The following is a 26,150-nucleotide window of genomic DNA, read 5'->3' as shown; positions in this document are numbered from 1 at the left end:
TTAATATTGCTCATATAATATGTATATGCACCTGAATAAAACAGATGAAGAGTTCATTCCAAAAGATTGAATCGCCGTGTTGTAGAAAATTATGTCAATTTTCTTCAGCTACGCTTTTAAAAAAAGTGCAGAATATGTTTAAATGGGGTTTTATTCTGCAATTTCTAATCGTTTAAATAAGCCTGATAATTAAATAATTATTTAAACCCAACATATTGAATCAATACAAATCCAAAGACACTTTTAATAATGTGGGATGGTGTGTTCAAATTACTAATTTAAAAAAATGAATGAACCACCTGAACTCAAAGGTGCTTACAAATCTCATTGCGATTGCAGAATAATCATTTCATCCAGACGTTCTTTACCAGAGGAGAGAAATGTCCCCAGAGGTCAATTAACTCATGTGTGAACTAAGGACTCAAGATAATAAAGACATTCACACATACGTTACACAAACGCAAAGCTAACACACATATGCACATCAACTGGCCTTAATGATAAAGACAACGACAGCAAAACACAAATCACACATGTGTGTTTATCTCTTTTTATATTAAACACACATACTGTACATATTTCCCAGCAGACTGCTGTCCTTTAATCACAAGTCGTGATTTAATTGGAAAAAGTGTGAAGGAAAAAAGAGCAGTAAGAGGGGCTCAGTCTGGCACGGATACGTAAGAGCATGAGACTGCTGGAGCCAAACTGGAGGATCCATATGCTTTTATCAAAAGGTCATTTTACACTCAATTTGTAATTGGAGATAGCACACTATTTGTATGTCTCTCTCTCAATCAGGACTCCATCAGAAACCAAAATAAGATTCTATGTTGCAAATGTATTATCTTTTCAATTTACACACGGCATCTATTGCACGTCTGTCCGTCCTGGGAGAGGGATCCCTCCTCTGTTGCTCTCCCTGAGGTTTCTCCCATTTTCCCCTTTAAACTGTGGGTTTTCTTCGGAAGTTTTTCCTTGTACGATGTGAGGGTCTAAGGACAGAGGGTGTCGTATTGTCATACTGATATTTTGTACAAACTGTAAAGTCCACTGAGACAAATGTAACATTTGTGATATTGGGCTATATAAATAAACATTGATTGATTGATTGATTGATTGTGCAGAATAGCTGTCACTACTAAATTTGACTCATGGGCGGAAATAAATAGAGCAAATTAAGCAGGACAGAAAACTCTCTAGCTTACTGCAAAATTGACTGTAAGATTCCTCTTTAAGCAATCCCCCTCCCCAAAAAAAATTGGTTTAGAAGTGATTTGTTTCTAAGTCTAGACAAAGCTGACCTAAACAATGTGTTCAACATATTCAATTCAGAGGACTGTACATTTTGGTGAAAACACATTTGTTTTCTTGCAAAGAGTAATATAAGAAGATTGACCTCTATATCTCTCTATATGTAGCTACCTGCAGGAGCTGGTTAGCTTAGCTTAGCATCAATACTGACACTTTATAATATAATTAACAATTGACATGTCATTTGCTTAATCTTTCAAATAACAAAGCATTGAAAAGCCAGAGCAGTCATGTTCCTGATATTTTAAGGCCTAGCTTAGTCGCTTCAAGGATTCATACCATCACTGTGAGGTTGCCAGGCATTCAGCAGAGACTCCCGTCTTTGTACTAAACTAAGCCCTGTTTGTTGAGCTTTTATGCCTCATCAGAAGCGTTTTCAAAGCGTATTTTTCAGATTTACAAGAGAAAATACATAAAGAAAAAGGACTAGTGGTTTGTTTCGACTTCCCCGGCTCCAATAGAAGCAGAGCACCACTGCGCTAAGCTTATCTATTGGGACCACAATACAAAGCAAAAGTGTATTTCAAAATTGACAAGAGATTATTTTAATAAGAACACATTTATTTGGGAGCAATGAGGTTATGCAGGACACATTTTGAAATGTGTTAACTGATTGTCCTGTCGGCTTCTCCTTTTGGGAAAGTCTCCCCTTTCAAAAGGATTCTGTTTTTTGATTGAGATCTTTAGAATAAAACACCTGATACCAAGCAAGTTGTTTTGCTTATTGTTCAAGCACATTCTAGATGGCCCTAATAACGTCAGACACTCGGGTCACCTCCTGAGTTCAGACTACAGGAAGTAACTGGTGGTCTTCATAATACATGAGGCCCACAGTGGGTTTCTCTGTAACTACATCCGTCTAGAATGTGTTCATTCACACAGGCTTCACGAGTGTTGTTCATCCACCCTTATATACGGTACATAATTAGTGTGTTTAAGCTGCATGCAATCTCTCACAGCTGCAATTCAGAGCAAATGTTGCTTAAGCAAGCACTGTAAAGCACAATCACACATGCATGAACACATGCATATAAAACCCACCTCCAACACAAACACACACACATAATATACCTGGCCTAACACATATTGCACATACAGTTTTACACCCCCAAAGGTTTGCATTAGCACAGGGAGTCGTGCTGTTGATAAGTGAAGCTCATTAGCTAGCCAACATGTATCTAGCAAATGTTTAGCAAAATATTAGAAGTGAGGCTACTAGACTAACGTTAGGTCTACTGTAATAGCCTCACTTTTAATAGTTTGCAAAACATTAGCTAGCACTAGTGTTTTGCAGTTGCTAGCAGCTTAATGGGATTGTATGCTAGATAGACAGGCATTGTTTTGATATAATAATATTGTTAGTTAAGCATGTCAGCCTGCAGCCGCACTTTTAACTCTCTGTCTCTCTCTAACTCATTGCAGATGGCTGCACTAAAGAAAAGGGCACAGAGAGGAAACCAGTTGTAAGATGTTTAAAAGTTCATTAAACATAATATATGCTTAAATGCATTTCAAATAAGTTGTGTTGGAGTTTGTGTTATTCTACATGTTGACACCAAGATTTTCTGATTTTACTGCAAATGTATATCGGTTCCAAATATCGGTTATTGGTCTCCTTGATTACTAATAATCGGTATCGGTATCGGCCTTGAAAAAGCCATATCGGTCGATCCCTAAATTTCAGGCCCTTAAATTGGTCCCAGTGAGATGTTGGAGCTCAGACCACAAGGCTGACCTCTAACTCTTCGCCTGTGTATCACAGAATTAGTCTCTGTCAGATGGATCAATACCTCCAGCAGCAGCTAGAGACCCAGCTCCCATGTAGGGAAACTGTTGTAGTGTATTAGTTTACCCATTATAATAATAATGGCAAAGGCCATCTGCAAATCTGTGAATTTGATAGCAAAGCAGAATCGGCCAATTCGTTTTTTTAATAGGTATATGGCCAACATTCCTTCTGATTTGGGACAATTTATTTCAAATGTCTTAATTATGTCACTGATCATACTGATTTCCGTAATGAAAAGTGTAATTATTTGTCCGTCAATATTATCTTTAAATTAAAAAATAAATCTTGAAAAAGGGATCCAGATCTCACTGCGACCAAAAGACATTCCTGTTAAAAACAAAAATGTAATCATACTTGAAAATATAATGTGATTGTGAATTTTACATAATAACACCATATTTTTAAAGATAAAAAAGTAGAATTATATCATACATATCTTAATCCAATCTATATCAAGTCCTCCAGCATTCATTAAATGTTTCTGAATGGAGTCTTCCCATCTCATTCCGACAGACTGATTCCTCTCCGGCTGCTGATATGCCAGTACAGATGGAGTGAATCGGGATGAGGCCAACAGCAGTGCCTGCAGAGCTAAACTCCTGGTAAATTGTGCCAGCGCAGAACCGCACCACGTTGGGGCCTGGCTGCTGTGACGCTGGGGTCCTGGCAGAGAGAACAGGGCCCCTCTTGTTTTGGCAGGGGCGTGTTGTCAGGAAACATAATGCATTCACATGATAATGAGCCAGTTAATACATGCCCCTTGTACCGCCCTGCATTCTCTCCCTTACATACTGTAAAGTAAAGGTCTTAGACAGGGGGCAAAACACACACACACACACACACACACACACACACACACACACACACACACACACACACACACACACACACACACACACACACACACACACACACACACACAATCTACTGTACGCTGACACAAGCAAACAAACCCCTCAGTGTCTGGTGCAGAGCGGCCTGATCGCCGGTCTCATCACCAAGGAGACCAGCACTAAGCGGGCGCCTGGCAGAGACAGACTGCCATTTAGCATTTAGGACCCCACAAAGCTTTCAGACAGAGTATACAGCCCTTTTTCAATGAAGAGAAAGAGACGGAGAGAGTGATTGATCACATGGATGCATGCAGAGGAATAGAGAAAAGTGAGGGGAGGACATTCATTCATTTTCTAACGCTGAATAACAAGGAGGAACAGTGATAGAGTGGAAGATTAGGTAGCAGTGAGCAGGTTAGAAGTAGAAAGAAGAAGCCAGAGTACACGATTATGGCTATGACGCAGAAAGATGGAAGATAAATAATGAGATTTTATTAGAAGTGTTTTACAGCGCTGACTAAGTAACTGCTAACTAACACAAAACACCTCTGAGTGTTAACAGGCACATGTGTGATTTCAGCTGACGTCACAAATGAGGAAAGCTATTCATAATTATGCCCACCTGAGTCTCCACCAGGCTGGGGAGGAAAAATGCAGTGCAAACGAACCATACAAATAAAGTTATTCTGTTTTTTTTTCAAGATCAATTCCCCAAGCTGGGATAAAGGAAAGGGAATAAAAAGAGGGGAAATCAAGCTTTTGGGTGTTTTAAGAGCCCTTTACCCTATGAACTGAAAGCGGAAGATCGAGGGATGACAGGAAACACAAATGTGTTAAATGGTTTAAGAGAGAGGGATTTAGGCTGTGGTGAGCTCCAGATGTTTTGGAGATGAAGGGAGGAAGAGAGGCGAGGCGGAGGGCGGAGCTACTACTTTAGGCGCACATTGAATAGATCAGCCTTATACTAACAGCCTGGCCGGGTAATTTCCTTTTTTTATTTGTTATGTTTCATTGCTTTTCTACTTGTCTAACATCCCAAATGTTTTTCCATCTGTTGTCACCTCACTCCAGTTTGACCCCAGTTCTTTATCTCTGGACCCCAGTTCTTTATCTCTGGTCCCAGAATCTCCTCCCCCATTCTCAGGTTTAACCAGGTGTGAAATCTTCCTGAGTGGCTTATTTGGTGTCTCTGCTTCCCTCTCCCCACTCCATCTAGTCCACTGGTCTCCAGTTATTCTCCGAGTCACGTTCTTCAAGAGTTAAGCTCAACCCCCTCTTTTGTGATGCTTTGATAACCAGCTCTGAAACACTGTATCATATAGTATATGCCTCATCTCATCTGCAGGGCCAATTTGCAGTGTTCATTTTTCACCCTAATTCAAACAAGGATTAATTAAAATGTGAGTCTCTTTTTTATCTCTGCTGAGTGTGGTGGTGGTGTAATCCGTGTGTGCTTCAGCTCTTCTGTGCAACCTGTATTCATGGGCTTTTATCTAAGCAGCGTTTTATTTTAACAATGGTGAATAGCGTCTCATGTGGCTGTACAAGCACACTGATGGCATTCTCAATGAGCTCTCCTATTGTAACCATCATCATTTTAACAAAGAGTATTTTTTCCATTGTGCCCTAATATACAACAGATACTCCACGTCTCTTTGTCACCCAGTGGAGTGGTATAGTAATAAAGACAAGCTACATCTCTCGCTGTCTCCAAAAGCATTACGTAGCCCCATTCTGCTAAATTACAATGCACAATAGAGCAAAAGCCACACATTCAACTCTGGCCTTCGGAGGCCCAAATTCCATTGGGGAAATCATCTTCTAAATAATAAGAAATTGTTCAGGAACAGGACAATGTCCCATGTTAATAAAGCACCCTCCATCCTGAATACAATAGAGTCACTGATCATCCCATGTCATCGTTAAAACCCTGCGTTTCATCTCACAGCTTTAATTACGGGAAAATGTCAACCGTTTACAAGCCAGAGAAGATGGATCGCTTGATATTCTGCCATTGATTATGAGAAATGTTCATGAAGCTTTAGAATTCAACTCACAGGTCCCATTGAGAATACTCTCTGTCCTGCTGACTGATCACGCCTTTCCCCAACCTGCAGTTTTCTCTCTATATCGACATAATACAGTGCAGTTCTATCATCTCAGCGCCCTTCTTCCATTTGAACTGACACCACTATGGAGCAATAACACAGTGAACTGTAATTACACATCATTGTTGCTTTGATATAATTACAGTTGTGATCGTGCATAGTGAGAAAACGACTTAATAGTCTCTGTGTAATTGCCCCGATTGACTAGACAGTAGCTAATTGGATTTTTTGACATTGTGTGGACCAGCGACGTGCAGTCAGGGGAGGCAGGGGAGGCAGAGCCTCACCTGTCATACTCCAATGTAACGGAAAAACAACTAAAGAAAAACAAAATAGTAATAATAATAAAATGTCTCCACTGATCTGTTTTGTAAATGTGATTTATGTATGATTCCAATCGCTTTTTATAGTCAAAATCAGCAAATTTGCCGAGCTCCGCTACAACTACGGGCAGGGCCGGACTGGGACAATAAGTCAGGCCGGGAATTATACACCCAGTCAGGCCACTACCAGTTTTTTGTGCCATTTTGCTGGATTTATTTGTCAATATTTACAGCATTGCTGCCCGTAGTGATAGCCCTCTAGTTTAAATCTAATACCCAAAAATAAACATATGGACATGGGTTACTATTTAAAACAATTTGCAAATCTATTTAGGAACCTATGTGAACATATTTTAAGTGGGGGTGGACCTCAAATCCTATAGGGGGGTCTGTGGTTATCAGCCTCTCAGTCTGACAGCAGAGGACTCTCCTCACCTTGTTGTTGAAAAAGCTCCTTATATCCGTTAGCGCAGCTAGCTAGCACCAGATGCTAACAACAATACACGTAACCGGTGCGCGTGCTTTATCTCACTGCTCGCGCCACACATAACACACACCCTCCCGAGCTTGAATGACACACAGAGACGGGCATTAGTATGATCTGTATGAAAGTGGCCATGTCGGCAGGCCACATCATGTAGACAGCCAGTCACCCTCTGTGATGCAGAGTCAGACCCACATTTGCGCAGCGTTGCGTTCACGACATACATTAAAAAAAAAAGTCCTCAGGCCAGCAGGCCACTTAGCAGGCCAGGCCATCGGGAAACCTCCCGGTCCTCCCGATGGCCAGTCCGGGCCTGACTACGGGGCGCGATGAGAAGTGAGCGTAAACCCAAAGTAACTGGCTGGAGCGCGGGCACTAATTTAGCGCGGGCACTTATTTTGTGAGCGCGCTCAAACCAGTTACTGTGTGGTGAGGTGAGGCACAGATTAAATCTGCCTCACCTCAGAATGCGTCACCCCACAGAAACTGGCTGGAAAGCGGGCCCTAAGCGCATGCCTGCACCATCTCACTGTATGTCACCAATGTAATGTTTGTAGATCCCTTTATTACATTTATCCTCGCCATCCATAGTCTCTAAATAACTTATTTCACGTATATATGATATTTAGGCTCGCTGGTCTCATCATACAACAGCAATGACAAAAGCACCAGGGGAGGCAGCCATAACCTCTGCCGCACTGAAGGGGGCGCAAGTGAGCCCACAGGTTCTTGTTGCTACTGTTATTCTACGCAGAGACGGAACGCAAACAACAAACTAGACTTTTGAAACTAGAGGAAGATAAGGAGGACTTTTACAAAAAAGTAATAGAGATTGTTGTCCAGAAGGATAGCATGGACTTCATCTTCAAGTCAAGGTAAGACCACAATTGTAATGCAAATGTAATCTTACTAAGAAAGCACAATCCAATATTTAAATTGTGGGTATCCTTTTGTTGAACGGTCTGTTTAAAATGAATTGAAGCATCAGACTAAAAAAGCTTTGGAAAATAACCGAATATTTTGATTAAGGTCAAAATATAATATTTGTAAATCTGACTCTGAAAGAGTCAGTGCCTCACCATCCATGAACCTCACCGCACGTCACTGGTGTGGACGTGTACATTTTGCATGTGTGTATGTACGTGCAAAAGTGTGTGCGCACATGTGTGTACATAAGACCAGTCAACAATAAACAAATAACCACAGGAGACTCTAATTGTGGGAACAGCAGGACAAAAGCATACCATCCCCCCTTTTCAGACAGCTTGAACTCTGAATTATCTGGCATAGCACACACATTCACACTTTATTTTACTAAAGGAATGTATTCAACATAACTCCCAGTGATTTTCAATTTGTTCTTCATCTAAAGAAAAGTAATGTTCCCAATCTCGAGCTCTATTATTATTCCTTCACGCTTCGAGCCTTAAAAAACTGGATTGATGAAAGCACCAATGTACCTTGGATTAAAATTGAAAGAAGTATAGTCTATCCCCTTAAACTTGGTGATGTCTTATTTTCTGCCATGTCGCCATATGACTGTATGCAAACATTTGGACCAATTATTGGGCAAGCCGTGAAAGTGTGGAAACATGTGGAGAAATTGTGCAATTGGTCTGTAGATTGGCATAGTAACATACCCATTTTTCATAAGCTGTTACTACGTATTGGGAAAAAAGCAATCCAATTCCCACAATGGAAAACCCGAGGAATACATTATCTTTCTGACATAACCAACGACAACGGCTTGATGTCCTTCCAAGAATTGAAATATACGTATAATGTGCCTGGCTCTTCCTTCTTTTTCTATTTACAACTACGTACTGCCATGCGCACATATGGAGTTCCTTGGAATCAACCTCTGCCAACACATCAATTGGTTAAGGTCATATTAAGTCCAAACAGTGTGAGCGGCACTACTTCATATATATATAAAAAACTGCAAGATAAATTAACCGGATATATTGGCATCTCTGCAGTATGGAACGCAGATCTAAAAAATTATACGCAGACTATTGATTGGAAGAGAATATGGAATAATATCTCCTTAACATCGCGTAACCACAATCACCAATTGATACAGTATACAATGATACACAGATATTACCTGTCAACCAGAAAATGCTGTCAATTAAGGATGATTCCAAGCCCCATATGCCTTCTCTGTAACCAAAAGACTATTGGCACATATGTACACATGGTTTATGAATGTACTGCAGTAAGAACGTTCTGGAAACAGGTTATTGACATTGTATCTGAGATTATTGGAGTTCACATACCCTGTCTCCCAAATATTGTATTGTTGAATGATAATTCTTCTCTTGATCTACAGAAACATCAGAAAAGGGTGCTTTTCGCTGGTCTAACAGCAGCCAAAAAAATAATAGTAATACGATGGAAACCCCCACATATTTGATTTATTAAGCAATGGATATCATCCTTCCATGACCTACTAATTTTAGAGCTGTCAATCGCTTCTGCTAATAAGGCTAAGGGGGAAACATTAGAGGCTATTCAAAGAGCTGCTGATTGGGTAATATCATTCATGTAAAGGATGAAAGTACATATACGCACACCTTGGTGCAATTGTGGTTTATTAGGAGTTAATCGCAATTCAGCTTAAACAGATGAAATGTTATGTGGAAAAAAAAAAGGAATGAATGTATTTTATGTGGATAAATTGTTATGCTATACATTTTTATGCTATAATATATATATAATATATAGATGAACTCAGACGATTGCTAAAAAACATCAGGTAGGATTTTCTGTGAAATGGCAAGATGGGTGGGAAGAGGGGGGGACGGGGTGGCATGGGAAAGGGATTATATATATATTTTTTGTTTCTTTCTTTATTTTTTATTTTTCTTTTTGTATTGTCTATATCATTTGTATCTGTATAAGTCCCTTTTGTGAGGGCAAAAAAAAAAAAAAAACAATAAAAAGTTGGTCACAAAAAAAAGAAAAGTAATGAGGCATTGCATGTCATCTCATTCATTCTGAATAGGTCAACAGAAAAGTCGTAGAGTAGACTAATGCTTCGATTCTAGAAAGGCGGTAAATGATTAAACACTTTGTTAGGATGAAATTCACTTAATGTTCTTTAGTTTAAATTGTTGATACCTCACTAAGGTTACATTTTTCAGATAAGAAAACAAGGGTGTGCCACAAGGTTAATTCCTAGGCCCAGTGTCATTTTTCATGTACATTTGACTTGTTATGACAGTACAAAATGATATTCATAATCATGACTTCTGTCTCACAGCTATGTCAATGAAACCCAAATCTGAGAGTTTATGCTGTGATGAATCTGATAACATTGCAATAAAAAGAAATAAATTATAAAATTAAAGGCCACAATCACTGCTGAATTTAGCTGTTTCATCATCATTCAAGTCTTTTCAATGCATTTTCCAGGCTATCAATCACCAGTATGATCACCTTCAACTCATACAAAATGGAGCTTCAACAGTATTAAATAAAATCCTCCCTTAACTGGCTCTCATTTTGAGCTAGATCTCATTTCAAATACTGCAGCTTCTGCTAGCATATATATAGCAAACAATCTCACACAATCACATGTATCTCATCTCACCATCCCTCATGTACCCTGTCACGCCTTCTGAACACTGGGTGCTGGCTGACAGACTGTCACCAACATTTAAGAGGAAATTAGTGGGCAACAGAGCATGTCCTACCAAGCCACATATCTTTAGATCCATTCTTCCTTGCAAAGATAAACCTGTGTAAATCTTCAAATCCAATGCAATGTCTATCTTGGGTAAGACACAGTATCTTTGTTTACTTTTATTTAAAGAGAAATAAACAGATATCAGCTTTCCAGAACCAAGTACAGAGCTTTATTTTTCATCGATACACTCACTTCCTGTCTGCTGTGTGTATGCATAATGCTTCAAATATGTGTTTGTCTCTCCGTTTCTCCAGACACCGTACAATTTATTTTCCCGGAAGTAAATGTAAAGTCCTTTGAAACATTCTTTTTATTTTATTGCAGGTAAAGAATGAGGGAGAGTGGACCACAGGCAGCAAAGAGCCATTGGTTGGATTTGTGGGATGGAATCAACATTGGTACATCATCTTAGAAATGTCTCAAATGTGGCGTTTTGGTAGCTTAGTTTTTACAGCTGACGCCCCCTTTAGGACATTTTTAAGATGATGAATTGGCTTTGGGACTCTGCAAAGACAAACATTCTGAATTTAAAGCAGTCTCCTTTGCAAACATATCCAAGTAGCTTTTTATGTAGGACATTTCCTAACAAATCATGAAGAACTACAATAACTTGTCAAAAATAAGGAAATATACAGCAGGTGTTGATAGATACTAAGTGTGGCTTGACAATATCCATCTCCAACCTTGGTTTATCGGGTGTTTGCACGCAAGGTATTGCTCTTGTGTCACTGAACTGATCAAATAAAGCCAAAGCTATCTATAAGCCAGGGTCACAGACCAAATGACAAACATAATCTGCAGCAAAGCCCGTCTTAGCAGATGGTTTGGGCCTTGGCTCAATAGTTTACACATTGTTCCATATCCACAAATCACCTCTTAGCGGAAAAGCTGGGTAAGGATCAGCAGCTGTGGCTCATCAGAGGAGGCAAGTAAGCAAGTCTCAGGGTGTTTCTCAATGTCGAGGAAGGCTCCTCTAGAGCCACTATTTCAAGGATGCTACTTCATCGAATCCCGCCGAAGGACTGTTCCAATGTCCAGGATCCTTGGAATTCTACCGAGGACCGAATCCTTCTTTGCGGGAAATATCGAGGATGCACCAGTGTATCCTCCGCGGTCTTAAAATCCCCACAATGCTTTGCGCACGGACCAATTTACAAAATCTTTGGTGCAAAATGTAAGGCGGGGCTCTCACATACCTGCACACTTGCTAGCCTGTTCCATTCTTTGTTCTCCGAATGCCAGGAAGGATTATTGCCTAGCTTCTGAAGGACCTGACTCGGAAGACATGTCCTACCAAGGAAGCGTCCTCGACATTGACAAACACCCACAGTCTCCTTGGTCATATAAAACAACCAATTTCATTTGGTAATGATATAATGAAAGCAGAGACAAAATATGTAAAAAAAATAAAAATAAGGAAAAATAGCTGTATGCCACTGCAATAAATTGAAGGTTTAAATTATGAAAGAACTCAACATCACATTATTATAATTATTTGTAGCTGATAAAGTTAAACTGTATGTTTTATGCTTTGTTTGAAACTGCACACATGCATATTATTAAAGATCCCATGTCATGGCCATTTCTACTGATCATAATTCCATTGTTGAGGTCTACTAAAATAGATTTATACTGTGCAATTTTCCAAAATCTCATTGGTTTCTCCTACAGCATCTCTGTATAGTATGTGTATTCACTCTCTGTCCTAAACGGCTTGTTGGAGCTCCTGCCCCCCCCCCCCCGGAAAAGCATGACATGGGACCTTTAACATTCATTGAAGTGCTGGGTGTATCTTAAAATGTATACCTTCAATTAAAGTACTGATTATAATATTTAAGGGTTTCCTAACAAAGTCAGTGTAATTCTCCGAGGTAGGTTTCCTGAGTACTCATCTGTTTCTACCCTCAGCAGCCCTCCCCTTAGTCGATGTCACGTAGGGCAAATGTGCAAGACCAGCACTCCATTATTGTGTTACACTTATTTAAAGCTCCTCCAATAGCTGGGATCTTTGTAGGATAATGGACAAATAGGACACACACACACACACTGTGTCAGTGGGCTCTGTGACAATACTACTATCTGGCATTATCAGTTAAGTCTGTGCAATATCCTAGTGATATGAATGTGTGTGGGAGGGTGGGTTGAAAGTGCTTTGTATGTATGTATGTATGTGTGTGACGTGTGTGTGTGTGTGTGTGTGTCTGTGAGTGAGTGAGTATATTTGTGTGTGTGCCATTATGTGTGGATGGGTAGGTACATTGATGCCTTAACATGTTTGTGTGTGTAATGGTGAATTTGGCCTTTGATATTCTGGCAAAAGTATCTAGGGCCGAGTGGATTTGCAAATTACAAATACAAAGCAGTGTGCAGTGTACTGGACAGTATTTCCCTGCCCCCACCAACAGTCTCCAGGCTGTCAGGGAGGCCAAACAGATAAGGCAATGGAGGCATGAATTAAGGGTTAAAGGGGAACAGCAGCATATGGTGCCCCCTGATATCCATGCCCCTTATATAGTTGTTAGACTAACACCGCCCACGTGGTCGCCACGAGAAGCACGTCTCACTGGGTGTAAGAAAACATTGCTCATCCCTTATTTTTTTAACCATTAAAGTTTAGAATATGCTCTTAAGAAGTTTTAGTAGTCAAAGGTTCATTAAGTTGTGAAATACATGCATATAAATCTAAGTTTCAACAGAATGTAATGCGCAGACCTTTAGCAAGGTTTTCTATGCCTCAGTGTTCTATGTGTGTATGTAGCCTACATAGTAGGATGGGGGGGTTGTATATGTTTGTGTGGTATTGCAAACGTTTCATTTGTAAGTGCCTCTGATTGTGTGTATTCAGAAAATGTGCGTTCCCCAGTTTGCCAGAGTCCCACCTGTGCCCCCTTCTGTTCTTTTGGATACAACAATGTTAAGGGGAAGTCTGCTGTAACAATGCACAGATGGGACCTCTCCGGCTAGCATTTTTCTCTCCCAGTCGTTCCCTCCCTCTAGTCTCTTTTTGACTCTCTTTTCTTTCTCTCTCACTCCTTAACGTGCCATTCTTCCTGGCTGTTCACTCGCATCACATTTGACATGCTCATTCATTGTCTGCGAGGACAGAACAAGCGGGGACCACTTTTCAGTCTCATCCTCATCCCTGGAAAGTAATTTGTGTGTCGACAGAGTGTGTGGGACGACGGAGAAAGAAACAGCAGACAGAGAGATATTTAGAGTGTGTGAAAGCAAGGCACAGAGGGATCTAAAGAATACAAAAGAGACACAGTGAAAAAGAGTGAAACTGGAATACAGAGTGATGTGAAGGGAGGCAAAACACTAAATACAAGGACGCAAGGAGGTTGGAGAAAAACACAGAGGGATTTAGGTCAGGACAAGGGAGGGAAAGCAAAGTTTGACCTGTATCTTGAAAGAATAACACCTCACTAAAAGAGTATGGCTCTGAGGCGTTGTAAAAACGAGGGACTTGAATCTACGTAAAGCTGATGCACAACATCTCCTACAGAGTGTCTAAAGCAGTTAGCACACATTTATTGAGAGTTAAAGTGTGTCACACCAAGAGCTCGCCTTCTACTCCTGCAGGGGCATCTCTATTAGGTGTCCTCACTAACCAGATGAGTACAAGTGTGGTGCTGAATGAACATTAAGAGCACCAGGCTTTGTTGAATGGCCCGTGCACACACTGCTTCAGACATCCCTTATTAACTCCACTGACAAATTGAAACCCTTAAAGTTAACTGGAAATGTGTTTTCTCAACATTTGTGTTCATTTTTGTTCCTAAAAAACTATTGCTTTGTTTCTTTTTCCCTAAATGTTTTAATTGGGGTTAAAATTACGTAATCCATTGCAGTCCACTTCAACATATACCTTTCATTTCATTGTTGTCACAGATTTGTGGCTTCATTTCAGATGTAGCTGATATGCTTGGGTGCAATAGCCAAAATGAGCAACCTTTTCGGAAATCTACCTTTTTTTTCTTTGATGTGTGTTTCATTTGAATGGATTTTGAGAGAAGAGACATTGAACTAGATTAAAAGAGCAAACGCACATACAAAGAGAAACAGCCGTGTTTTACCCCAACTGCCAGTTTATGAATTACCTATGGCTGTGAAAAGCCCTGGGCATATTTCATGCAGGAGAATCCATTCCCTTTTTCTCTTTGTTCCCGTGTATTTTATTCACTTTGCCGTATTATGCATTTCCATTAGCAGATATGATTGTCAAGACAACGGGCAGATGGTTTCAAGTTCAGTTCATCAGCTCACCCTGACCACAGAGATAAAGGATTCCATTGAGCTAACATGCTGCGGTCATTGGAATACAAAGTGATCGAGGACATTTCCTCTATAATGAATGTTTTGCAGCAAGAATGTTCTAAATGCTGGTGGGTTCATCTTTTTTTAAATCGTGTCTGACCCTCAAAAGCTTTTATTAACTCTAAGGAGGGAAGTAATTTCTGTAGGTACTCTCAATTAGGCACATTACAGTAAAGGTAGCCATTACAGTCGAGCACGGACAGCAATAATGTGCAACATTGAGCAATTTATACAATTACAATCCTCTAGAATATGATTATATGACTTATATGTATTTGGAGGGCCTGTGCAATTATCTGGTCAAGATAACTCAATGGACCACCATGAACTAAAGCAGGTCACAGGATCTGCATTATCTCGCAGTGACACAAGCCAGTGCAGCAGCTGGGTTCATCATGTGCTGTAAGGTCATTTAGTTGTTGTGTGGATCAATTAACAATCCATTTCAAATTAGTGATGCAATGCCACAGCACACCAGGGAGCACAGTTAAAATTACCTATACAGTATAGTCCTTGCTTCAGGACTCACTCAGCCATGCATCCTTCCTCCAGGCCTGCTGTAAACGCAGCTCCCACTGCAACATTTCATGTAGCTGTCTGTCATTATAGAAGGTTTGCCTCCTCTGGGAGCAGTGTGATATTTGCCTTTGTGTTTTACTAAATGCTATAGTGCTGGAAAGTCTGGTCTAATTGAACCCTCGTTTCAGATGAATCATCATCAGATCGTCATCACATAATATGTCCAATTTAACGTGTATGTATAGGTAAAAAGTGATGAATGATTTGAACAATTAAGTCCCTGAAATTAATATAGTTATTTGTACAACACTTTCCTTATCTTAGTTACGCATTGCTCACTTTTTGGGCTTTTCTCTATTGGCAAAACCTACTTACTTACTTACTGTAAGATTGATTGGTTTATTGGCCAAAGATGAGAGCAAAATAAGAGTAAACAAAATACCCAAAAATATTTCTAAATATCAGGGAATGGGTCAGCAAATTATAGGGAGCAAATTAAGGAAGTTAAAGGGAGGGGTTATGAATTCTGGGTAATAATAAAGCAAAACAATTTAACCATCATAACCTTCTAGGGTGCTGATTTTTCCGTTCATTTACAAAAGGTTTTACTGATCAAGTCAAAAAGCTATTCACAAATCCCATGCATATGAATGAACAGCTGAACAGACTGACGTTTCCTTTCATACTGACATCGAGCTGAGTGGAGAGTGTGAATCTGCCAAATGAACATAAAAGACAAACTGACTACACCGAGCTTATCTGATTGGTTGATCAAACAGATGAAGTCATTACAAACCACGGGAATCCTTTTGGGATCTACTGTAATGTATTTGCCTAGGCCCTAGGGAATATGAGGCCCCAGACACACACACTGCCCGTTAGCACTAACTTATGGGAATAATGTGCGCACAGGAGCATTGATCTGAGCTCATGGCCTACAATGATAAACACAGCATCCATTCTTGGTAATACTAGAGATCAACTTAACGAGCCTCTGGCAGACACTGATTGATAGCCGCTACATAGCACACACAAGGAAGTAAATGGTGTAGGAGGGCTTTTGTCTAATCCACGTCAATTATCGTGGATTGTTGCGAACCTGAAAGTGTGCAGGTGCCCTGAAGATAGAGTGAACAGAGATCATTTTAGCAGATTTCTGATGGTAAATTAAGTAAAACAGACATTTTTCCCAAGTCCAAAGTGCACATTCATCTGTTTGGTTGAAAGTGAACTTTGTTGAAAAACGTTTAATTACATGGATTTTGAGCTAAATCACTTTTTGACACCAGGTTTAAATATTGTGCATGAGTCTACAATGAAACAATGACTATTCTGTTTGAGTGTGTTCTATGTGACTGTCATTTAAGCTGCTGACTCACACTCATGGCTTTGCATGGATTCATGGGAATAGGGAAACATGGGAGACTATTCACACTCTTCTTTCATTATGAGCATTATAAGTAGGCAGCAATTTAAAGTTACAGAGATTAAAGCCTTTGTAATATATGAAACTCATCAAAACTTGATTATGGCGTCCTTAACGTTTTAACAGAATGTACCAAATATCTCCTGAGTCACGAGGTGACGGAGGAGTCCTGTCAGCAAACGTCCTGTCAAACCTCAAGAGCCAGCGAAGCAAAACTGCTCATTTCAAGGAGGATCTCCAGGGTGCCACGACAGGAGGAAGACATCCGCTTTAAATATGCATTAGCCCAGGGCTCCTCACAAAATCACACACACTCAAAAATAAAATTAAGTAAAAAAATGTTTTAAACAAAATACTATAACAGTTTGTCACTGCATGTTGGTTCACTTATGTGGTTTTGTCATAGATTAGTTTTGGCTTTTGGAACTATACCTTCAGTTATAAAGTGGAGGAGTCTCCTTTTGCAGGCTCTTAACCAACATCAGCTTTAATAAAAGTGCAATTATCACACTTAATCCATTGAGAATTAATGACTCAAGCATACTGAGAAAAAACTGGTTACTGCAGGTTTTCATTGCAACTTGTCGAACATGTCGTAAAATAAACGTTGAAATACTTCAATCACATAATTCCTCTACAGAGGCCATCATTTACACTGAAAGCAAAGTGTTTGCCACCTTAACTGTTATACTGTAGATCAGGGGTGTCAAACTCAATTTCATCCCGGGCCACATCAGCATTATGGTTGCACTCAAAGGGCCGGTTGTAATTTATATAAATATACATATGTAAATATATAATATATATTAAATAATGTATTATATTACATTATGGTCCCTGCATTGGATTATTATCAGTTCTGGTAATATCTTCCTAAATAACTACGTCTGAAAGCAGAAGTCTAGGGCAAATAATTGAAAGTAAATATTCAACAATTACACCAATTGTATTGTATATTATATTCTTTGCAAGCTCTTGCGGGCCACATAAAATGAGGTCGCGGGCCGGATTTGTCCCCTGGGCCTTGAGTTTGACACCCCTGCTGTAGATGATGACACTGAATCTTAAAGAAGTTTTACAAGCCTGCCTCCAGATCATCTTCTGTTTTGAGAAATGACACTCTACTTCTCCAACACTCTTTTTAATCATCTAACCCAAATGTAGTTAAAAACGTGTTCAGCTTCGGCAGCAGCATCGCCTTGCTCCCACACGCTCATGATTCCCTCATTTGCCCCTCTGATTAAAGGCACAACCAACCCCAAAACCTCAAACCCCAAACCTCTGTGATCAGATGTTTGCCCCAGATGCTTGGCCAACTTCTGTGCCGCAGAGCTGGACTCTTTGGGACCTAGTTTAATGTGTGCTTAAGAGACCGTGGGACCAGGCAAATGCTATGCTCTCTTCCTCCAAATATCTGCCATCATTTATTCATTCACACTCCCAGGTTGGCCGCTGCTGCCATCATCTGAGGACCCCGGCGTCTGAAGTTCTCTGCACCTCTGTCGCTCAAACGCACACACGCATATGTATGCACGCACATGCACTTTGCTAGCAGTCCCAGAGGTCTTTTAATTTTTTGAGAAGCTATTTTTAGCGAGAAAAATAATCGAGGTGGAAAGTTCCATCTGTCCAACACTCTTCTTCCAGCTGCTCCTTTTTAGTAGCAGGCGGAAAGAGGAGGGGAAAAAAACGCTACTTATCAGATAAAAACTGATCCAGGATTTTCTATCATATGCAATCTGCATTAGCAGGATTTTGAGAGGCATGTTCTTAGTTGGATACCAGGTTTTCTAACTGCTAGATCACCTGAGGTTAAACAACTGAGAGTGCTTTAAAATGTCATGCTGAGCTCTCTCCACACGTTTTATATTTTCTAAGCTTGTTCTTTCCATCCCTCATTATCATTTTGACTACCTGCAACTTAGAGAGAATAATTGACTGGGGAAAAAAACAAAGTGGCTTTGAAGTGGCAATAGAAACCAGTAAACATGGTTTCGGTGATTGTAGATTTATGTTAGGACCTGCTTTACATGTACAGGTATTAAAGTGGCCACATTTAGCTTTTCCCTCCACAGCTGCGTGTATTTTGGCCTGAAAACCATCACGACTGCAACTCTGAAATCAGTGCAACTGATTCATATTGAGTTGCATTGATTGAAATCAAATCCACAAATTGAGCAAAGGACACCATTTAGACAACAAACAGGCCATGCCTGCTCTATAATTTCATACTTTAGGCAGACCCTTAAAGGTTAACAATCTCCCAGAGAAAGTGGAGAAGGGAGCTGTTCTAAGTTAAGCTTTGATGCAGACATGAATGCCCTGAATGTCAATGAGCTAAAGAAACACTGAATGTTGCCTTTTTTATTTGCTCCTTGTCCTCACTGGACTCTTTTTTTCAAACAAACAGGACAGTGATATGGAAGCCTGGAAGCTTATCCAAACATTTCACCGCCACAATATATACACATTTGAAATGTTCTATAGGATCTGTTATGCAGAAAACCAAAGCAAACCATAGTTGATAAAAAGTTCAGAGCCACCACCGCCGCTTGAATTTAATTTGCTGAATTGATTGGACCTCCGGATCGCTCGCTGTAACACCCTTGAGGGTTGTTCTGGGTAAATCCTTAAATCCGGGCATCATGGACAGAGCCGCTCTGTGTTGGTACCGCCATGGGGGTTTGTTCTGACAACAGCTGAACCAATCTATTTTTTGCATAGAGCCTCTACTGTTTATTCTTCCAACTTTTACAAACTTTCTTCAAATTCTTCAAACACTACAGATCCGAACTGCCAGACTGTTCTTCACTATGCAGCTGTATTTCTAATCGAGAGGAACGGATGCAATATTTATGTGTGACTACTGGGGAGGTTTGATGGCTAAAGAAAGACATGTCCTCTAACTAACGCTGAAAGTACAAACATGGCCGTGGATGAAGCCTGTCCGAGTCACTTGTGAATTTGACTTCATTTTGTCATAGTTTCTCATCGTTTTCTGCTTCTTCAAACTTTCCTCTTTTCACTATGTTTACTTGCTTGGTGTGCATCCACAGCTACACATGCTTTCAAGCTATTAAAAGTTGTTGTCATAAAGCTATCGTATTTATTTGTATCTTAAGTTGAACAAGTAACATCAAATAAACGATTCAGGCCGCATTGTGTAATACCCACAACAATTTGGTGTCCCCTAACATAATGAACTGATCAGATCAATGGAGTGACAATGTCTGACATGCAAAAAGTGGAGGTCAGTACACAAAGCCAAAACAAGCAACCACAATCAATACTGACTTTGCTGCATCAGAGTGTATTTATAGAAACACAAGCAGCTCCCCACCAAGACGCAAGAGGAGGGAAGAAAAACTGTCTAGCAAATACAGCTTCTTTCTAACAAGCCGCCCTGTTAATAGAGCTGGGCAGTTTATTATTTCTATAAACTCATCTGTAGACTTGAACCTTCACCTATTGTTATTTCTAAAGTTGTTTTTTTATTTGATGGACATGTAATAAAGAAAATTGTTTATTGTGAACCTTTTTTCAGACAATCGGTCAGAATGATTCGAATACATTTAGTGTGTGTATGTGTGTTCCCTTAAGTAAAGCTGACAAGACGCCATGCATTCACTCACTTTGGAGGTATACACCTAAACAAGTCAGCAGCGGAGTGAAACACATGGACAATCAGGACTAAATTCAATCTCACACAATTGTTCTGTCCAAATTGACATGTCAGGCCAGAGTGTGTGTGTGTGTGTGTGTGTGTGTGTGTGTGTGTGTGTGTGTGTGTGTGTGTGTGTGTGTGTGTGTGTGTGTGTGTGTGTGTGTGGTGTGTGTGTGTGTGTGTGTGTGTGTGTGTGTGTGTGTGTGTGTGGTTCAGTGAGAATGCTTTGTGTTTTCCTGACATGAGGCTTTAAGGGAACTTGGTTGGCATTGTCTAGCATTGTTTTTGCAATTTTTCTCATAAATGTGCATATGTGCACACTATGTGAAAGATAGTTTAATGAACTCATTCATTTCAAATATGAATAATGCATCCTTATTAAACTACAGCATATTTTCATGAATAATGATGCTCATGTATTGTACTATTAGAATGTCTTTAATGGGTTCTCTAGTAAATCTAAAATATTCCCAAATGCCTTTCATAAACTATAGAAACCTTTTAGTATGTATAAGGGCTTATACCAAATGTTGCTTTATATTAGTTATATTTTACATTGTTTTATACTACAAAATGCCAACAAAAACTTGTGAAAAACTAGCATTCTTAAAACGTAAGATAAGCTTCCGAAATTACAGTAAAACAAACTTGCTATTAGGTGCCCCACGCTCACATTTACATACAATTCCCCAAAGAAGAATTGTGGCTATATGGATGATATTCTGTTTCAAGATATTATTCCCCTGAGCTGCCTGGTATACCATGCTTCTCGTTAATCAGTATGCACCGTTTCTATTTCAAAACACGGAGACTCTCACCATACGTGTTAATATTCGCTGGTGGTTGAGTGTTTTAAAACCTTGTAATGTTAGACCTCGTGTTGTGTACGACGCGCATAAGCGATATCAGGCACAGCAGAGAGCATTAAGGATAAGACGGGCACAGTCAAAAGTGATTTTGGGAGAGATGACATCGCAACCATCAGGGAAAAGTCATCCTAAATCGGTGCTTTAGTTTGTTGTGGAAATGCCGGGGATTTGTCAGACTGATCCAAACATACAGTATTAAGGAAGAGGGGGATCAAATGGATGTGGCACGCGCTATTGGATAGGAGTTGAGCCTGTGGCACAATTTAATTCCAAATACATCTGTTTTTGCAGCACTCATCCACATGTATCGTAATACTGATTTGTTCACGTGATAAAAAATTGTTAAGCCTTTTGGAAAATGTCATATAAGTGTATAACCTATTATTATTATAATAATGTGGTGGTGTGTGTGTGTGATGGTAGTGTGTGTGTGTGTGTGTGTGTGTGTGTGTGTGTGTGTGTGTGTGTGTGTGTGTGTGTGTGTGTGTGTGTGTGTGTGTGTGTGTGTGTGAAAGGACTTGTGCTCGTAGTTGAGCAGAGGCAAACAAGTTTTCAAGTGTCACACAACTTACCATCCATGCAGAAAATGATCATCCAGGCTATCCATAGGTCCGAGTTATGAAACTTCACCATGGTTCGTAACTGTTCAGTGACTGGTCCTCAGTTTAAGCCCAGTGCCTTCTTCTTTATGAAATCTCAGTTCTGCTCACAGTTTCCTTGCAGATAAGTAACTGTCCCTTCTGATGGCACGAGGCATGAACGCTGTCCGGGGGTATTACGCTGCGCACACCAGCGACATTTCCACAAAACAACGTCAACAAGTATTCAAAAAAACAACACAGTGAGCATTTCTGTCCAACGGGCACTTGTCTCTCCTCCGGCTCTTTTCAACTCCTCCTTTCCTCTCGTTCTTTGGTAGCTGCTGTTCACTCCAAGACTGTTTTATTTCCTCTCCAGTCAGTTTACGCACGCTAGCGAACACTCAATGGCCACCTGCTGGTGAACACAAATATGCCCACTGTCGCTGAAAGTTACTTACAAACAGATCACAAACTGGCACTTTTCCCGTCCGCTTGGTGAGTCTCTCCAACGCGTCTTGTTGCGCTCCATGGTTTCTCGTCTGCTCAACTGCGGCTGATCCGACCTGGGAGCAAATCACACAGCATTGGTAACAAGAAGACTTCCTGTTTAATTTTTCCAAAGTAAAACATCCTTGGGTGTTTGCCAAAGGACACCGGGTCAGACCATCGGTCAGGGTTGAACCACTTCACTCCTTTAAACCTGTGCCCGACACATGTTAAAAAAATGGTTACTCAACAATAAAAGTAAAGGACAATTAAAATAATTGTGTTAACAAAAGTCGTATTAAAATTACTTTTCTGAACAAACAATATTGTTTATAATGTCAACTCCACTCTTAAGTGACACAACACCACTTGTCTCTACTCTATAATAGACTGTAAGACCACTTCAACAGGCCAGTAGTAAATGGTCTTGCGAGAAAAAGCACTTACACTTAGCATTTACTTTGTAGGTCAAATCCACCTGACTTCCTGTTTCAGTGTGAGTGTCTGTGCGGCTTGGTTGTGATCAACAGAGGATGATTAAGATGAGCTCGAGCCGGGCTGTTGCTGGGAGACCGCTGACGCCAGACGAGAGAGAGAGAGAGATGTTCATGCCCCCCTGCGGTGCAATCACAGAACAACAGAACAGAATACAATAGAATAGAACAAAATGAGATATATATTTAAAAAGAACAGAATAAGATATTGCAGAATACAGTTAGATAGAATACAATAGAACAGTAAAATAGACAGAAAAAGATAGAATATAATTGGATCAAATATAGTTGGTATTCTTTATAGTGACACTGTGCATGATTTCCTGGATAAGCATTTTATCTTTTACAATTGTTCAGTAAATGATGTAAAGTAAATGAATACATTACATTGTACAATAAAGAATCAATAATACAAAAATGTGTATATTTGCTAGAATTATTTAACCTCTTTGATAGATTGAAGAAACAGGCCCTTTCTTCTGAGTCATTCCTAATATTTGAAAAGTTGATATGTAAATATCAGTCTAATGTCACTGCGAGGACAGTTTCATTCAGGTGAGTGTTTCTCACATAAGCTAGAACCAGCATGCACAACACAGACTATACAGATATACTGTGTAGAATATGCTGTGTCTTTGTGTTTGAACTCCTTTTTTATCCTAATTGATCAAAGCTTGTCATTTTCAGCAAAAGTGAAACTGAGAATTGGCTGCAGGCTAAGTAACTACTCAGCGATTCAAAGGAGCCGCTGAGAAGACTGCATCAAACAACCTGTGTCCGCTCTGATCCACTGATCACACTCAGCTCACCTCAGCACTAAATCACTGCTTATATCTCGTACTTCACAGGGTGCCTGGTCATGGCACAGTGTGTAAGCTAAAAAAGCTTTCAAAGCTTTCAAGAGAGAAACCTTCTGACTGAAGTCTTTTTTGAATGTTCTATCCTAATTTGATTTTTAGTTTGAGAAAAGGTATACTCAAAAGGGGAAAACATGATGGGTGTAATCCACTATACATACATTCGTTTATTCCTTCTTCTACCCTGTAGCTGTTGGAAGAAACTCACAGACATGAAGCTGTTGCTGTAGACAAATCAGGTACCAAGCACTTTGAATTGCCTTGTGTTGAAAAGTGCTATATAAATAAACTTGCCTTGCCTTGCCTTACCAGAGTATCTTAAGAATGCCCAAGGTCTTTATGTAAGATGACCTCAAATTACAAAAACACCTGAAAAAACATTTTACATCTTCAAATAGCTTCCTATGTACATGGTTACTGTAACATTAAGAAAAAGAAAGATTGCAAATACTTACACTTGAGAAGCTGAAACTAGAACATATTTAGTAGTTCTGCTAAATAAATTCCATAGTAGTAAGACACATGTTCTGTCATCGACTAATCATTTCAGCTTAAGTTCAGTTTGAGCCAAGACACTGTAATTAATCATGTGTTAAAGCACTTACGAGATATAATAGCGGATGATTGCACCAGTCCACGTCCTTACCTTTCTCTAATGTTGAGGTTTGTCATTCCATTTATCAGAAGCTATAGACAAAGCCATGTCATAACAATGATAAAATATGTAAAAGCATATGGCATTCTAAATATAGACACTTTTGGCAGATGAAACGTCACACATGAGAGAAAACGTTGTAAATCACTCACCCGCTTCAATATTCCTTAAAATATTATAAAACGTGAAGATGATTGATAGAAAGATACTTGATGTATTATTGATTATTTTCTGAAACCGCTTACCATTTCTTTTTTCCTGCAAACCCATAAAAGATTTAAAAGACCTGAAGCAGATCCTTTAATGTAAATATTGTAACTCTTGTCCTGACCGTCATGTCTACAGCACAACAACAGACTTTGAATATTGATGCAAGGTAAACAGGTAATCCTTTATTTAGTGATGTACAATGTCTTTTTTTTTAGTAGTTCTATCCATCATTCACTTTCCAGAAATATTGTGTATTGTTGCAATACAGTACAATCTGAATCAACAGTGTGCCTACAGTTGTATGTGCTGAACTTGAGTACAGTCAAATATTTCCTTTTTAAAATGCTGTGTACTTCTTGTGTTATAATTCTATGTAAAATAGTGTTAGTTTTTACTACTTCATTCATTTTAAACTGTTGCTTTTCAGGTTATTATTTTACATATAAACTTTAATCTCATGAAATGTTTTTTTTTTTTTTAGATTATTCATAGTAAAAGACTAATTAAGGCCTTACTATAAAAAGGCTGCCAATAATGAATGCATCAGTACTACAGGATGATCCATACACATTTCCACATTAAATTGTTTATTATGCTTTCGTCTTAGGAGAATCTATTTCTGTTTTGTAATTTTAACAATTACAATGACAAACACCAACATATTCTATATTTGCATTCTTCTACGTGTGGACGTCAAACTGTGAGAGACCCTAAATATAGAGAACACTGCCATCCGGTGGTAAAGAAACACACTTTACTTGACAGGAGAACCAAATGGGGGAAAAAAGACTCCTGCAGGCTTTTTGTTGTCAGAACATTTACACAAGACCAGCATGTTTATGTGAAACCAAAGAAAGTACAGAAGGAAAAGTTGGTACTACTGCCCATTCATAATGAACTGTCCGGTCCCAGGATGCATCACTCCTGAAATGAGAAAAAGGACAATGCTGTTACTGCAGACAGGATACATAATTTATTCAATAACATCTAAAGTGCCACAGCACCTTTTGCATTTTTAAAATATAAATCTTTGTGGCAGCAGAATGAGCTGTAACAAGCACCAAAATGACCTTGATTTTTGGATCAGTAATGTTATGAAAGTGTGACAGCAGTCTATTCACTTTGATTTATGTGATCAAAAACACCAACTATTTTGTGACTTGACTTTCTGACTGGTATTCCTTCTCTCTCTAGGCTTGGTTGGTTCTTCTAGTCATTTGTATTAAAAGACACACAATGCACACAAATGGGACCATGATCGGTTTACTCAATGAATTTGAGGGAATTCATCCCAGAAAAATATGAGATACTAGAAGTAGATCTGAGTTTGGCTGCAGGTTAATAAGCTAATATGTGCCTGTAGATAAACAAGCGTTTTCACTTGTTAACAGAGCTAAAAACAGCATTCACACAAAGGAGGGTGTGGTGTGTCACATATCATCACAACCTGCTCTGCCAGTAAGACCTGTTGTGGAGGTTTCATACCAACAACAAGCCATTTATTCAGGTGTCAAGCCTTTAAAAGAATAG

The 26,150-nt window shown here is 39.5% G+C and overlaps 2 protein-coding genes across 4 annotated transcripts in view; both read right to left on the bottom strand.

Moving 5' to 3' along the window:
• The window catches only part of igsf11 (immunoglobulin superfamily member 11), a 98,555-nt gene extending 76,074 nt beyond the window's left edge, over positions 1-22,481 (bottom strand). Inside the window, exon 1 of one of the 2 annotated variants that reach the window (XM_034224771.1) lies at positions 21,910-22,481. In XM_034224771.1, the coding sequence (XP_034080662.1) occupies positions 21,910-21,970 (61 nt within the window). In that variant the 5' untranslated portion in view covers positions 21,971-22,481. Of the gene's footprint in view, positions 1-3,535; positions 3,617-21,909 lie in introns of those variants that run through there. The other variant, XM_034224770.1, reaches the window with a different exon arrangement.
• A 2,301-nt stretch (positions 22,482-24,782) lies between these two features.
• LOC117551689 (protein PXR1-like) overlaps positions 24,783-26,150 on the bottom strand; it is a 2,634-nt gene continuing 1,266 nt past the window's right edge. For both annotated transcript variants that reach the window (XM_034224645.1, XM_034224646.1), the window contains exon 4: positions 24,783-25,544. In XM_034224645.1, the coding sequence (XP_034080536.1) occupies positions 25,539-25,544 (6 nt within the window). In that variant the 3' untranslated portion in view covers positions 24,783-25,538. The remainder of the gene's footprint in view (positions 25,545-26,150) is intronic.

The sequence above is a fragment of the Gymnodraco acuticeps genome, unplaced genomic scaffold (genome assembly GCF_902827175.1).
Source record: "Gymnodraco acuticeps unplaced genomic scaffold, fGymAcu1.1, whole genome shotgun sequence".
Lineage (NCBI taxonomy): Eukaryota > Metazoa > Chordata > Actinopteri > Perciformes > Bathydraconidae > Gymnodraco > Gymnodraco acuticeps.
This window is presented reverse-complemented; position numbering and strand designations above follow the sequence as displayed.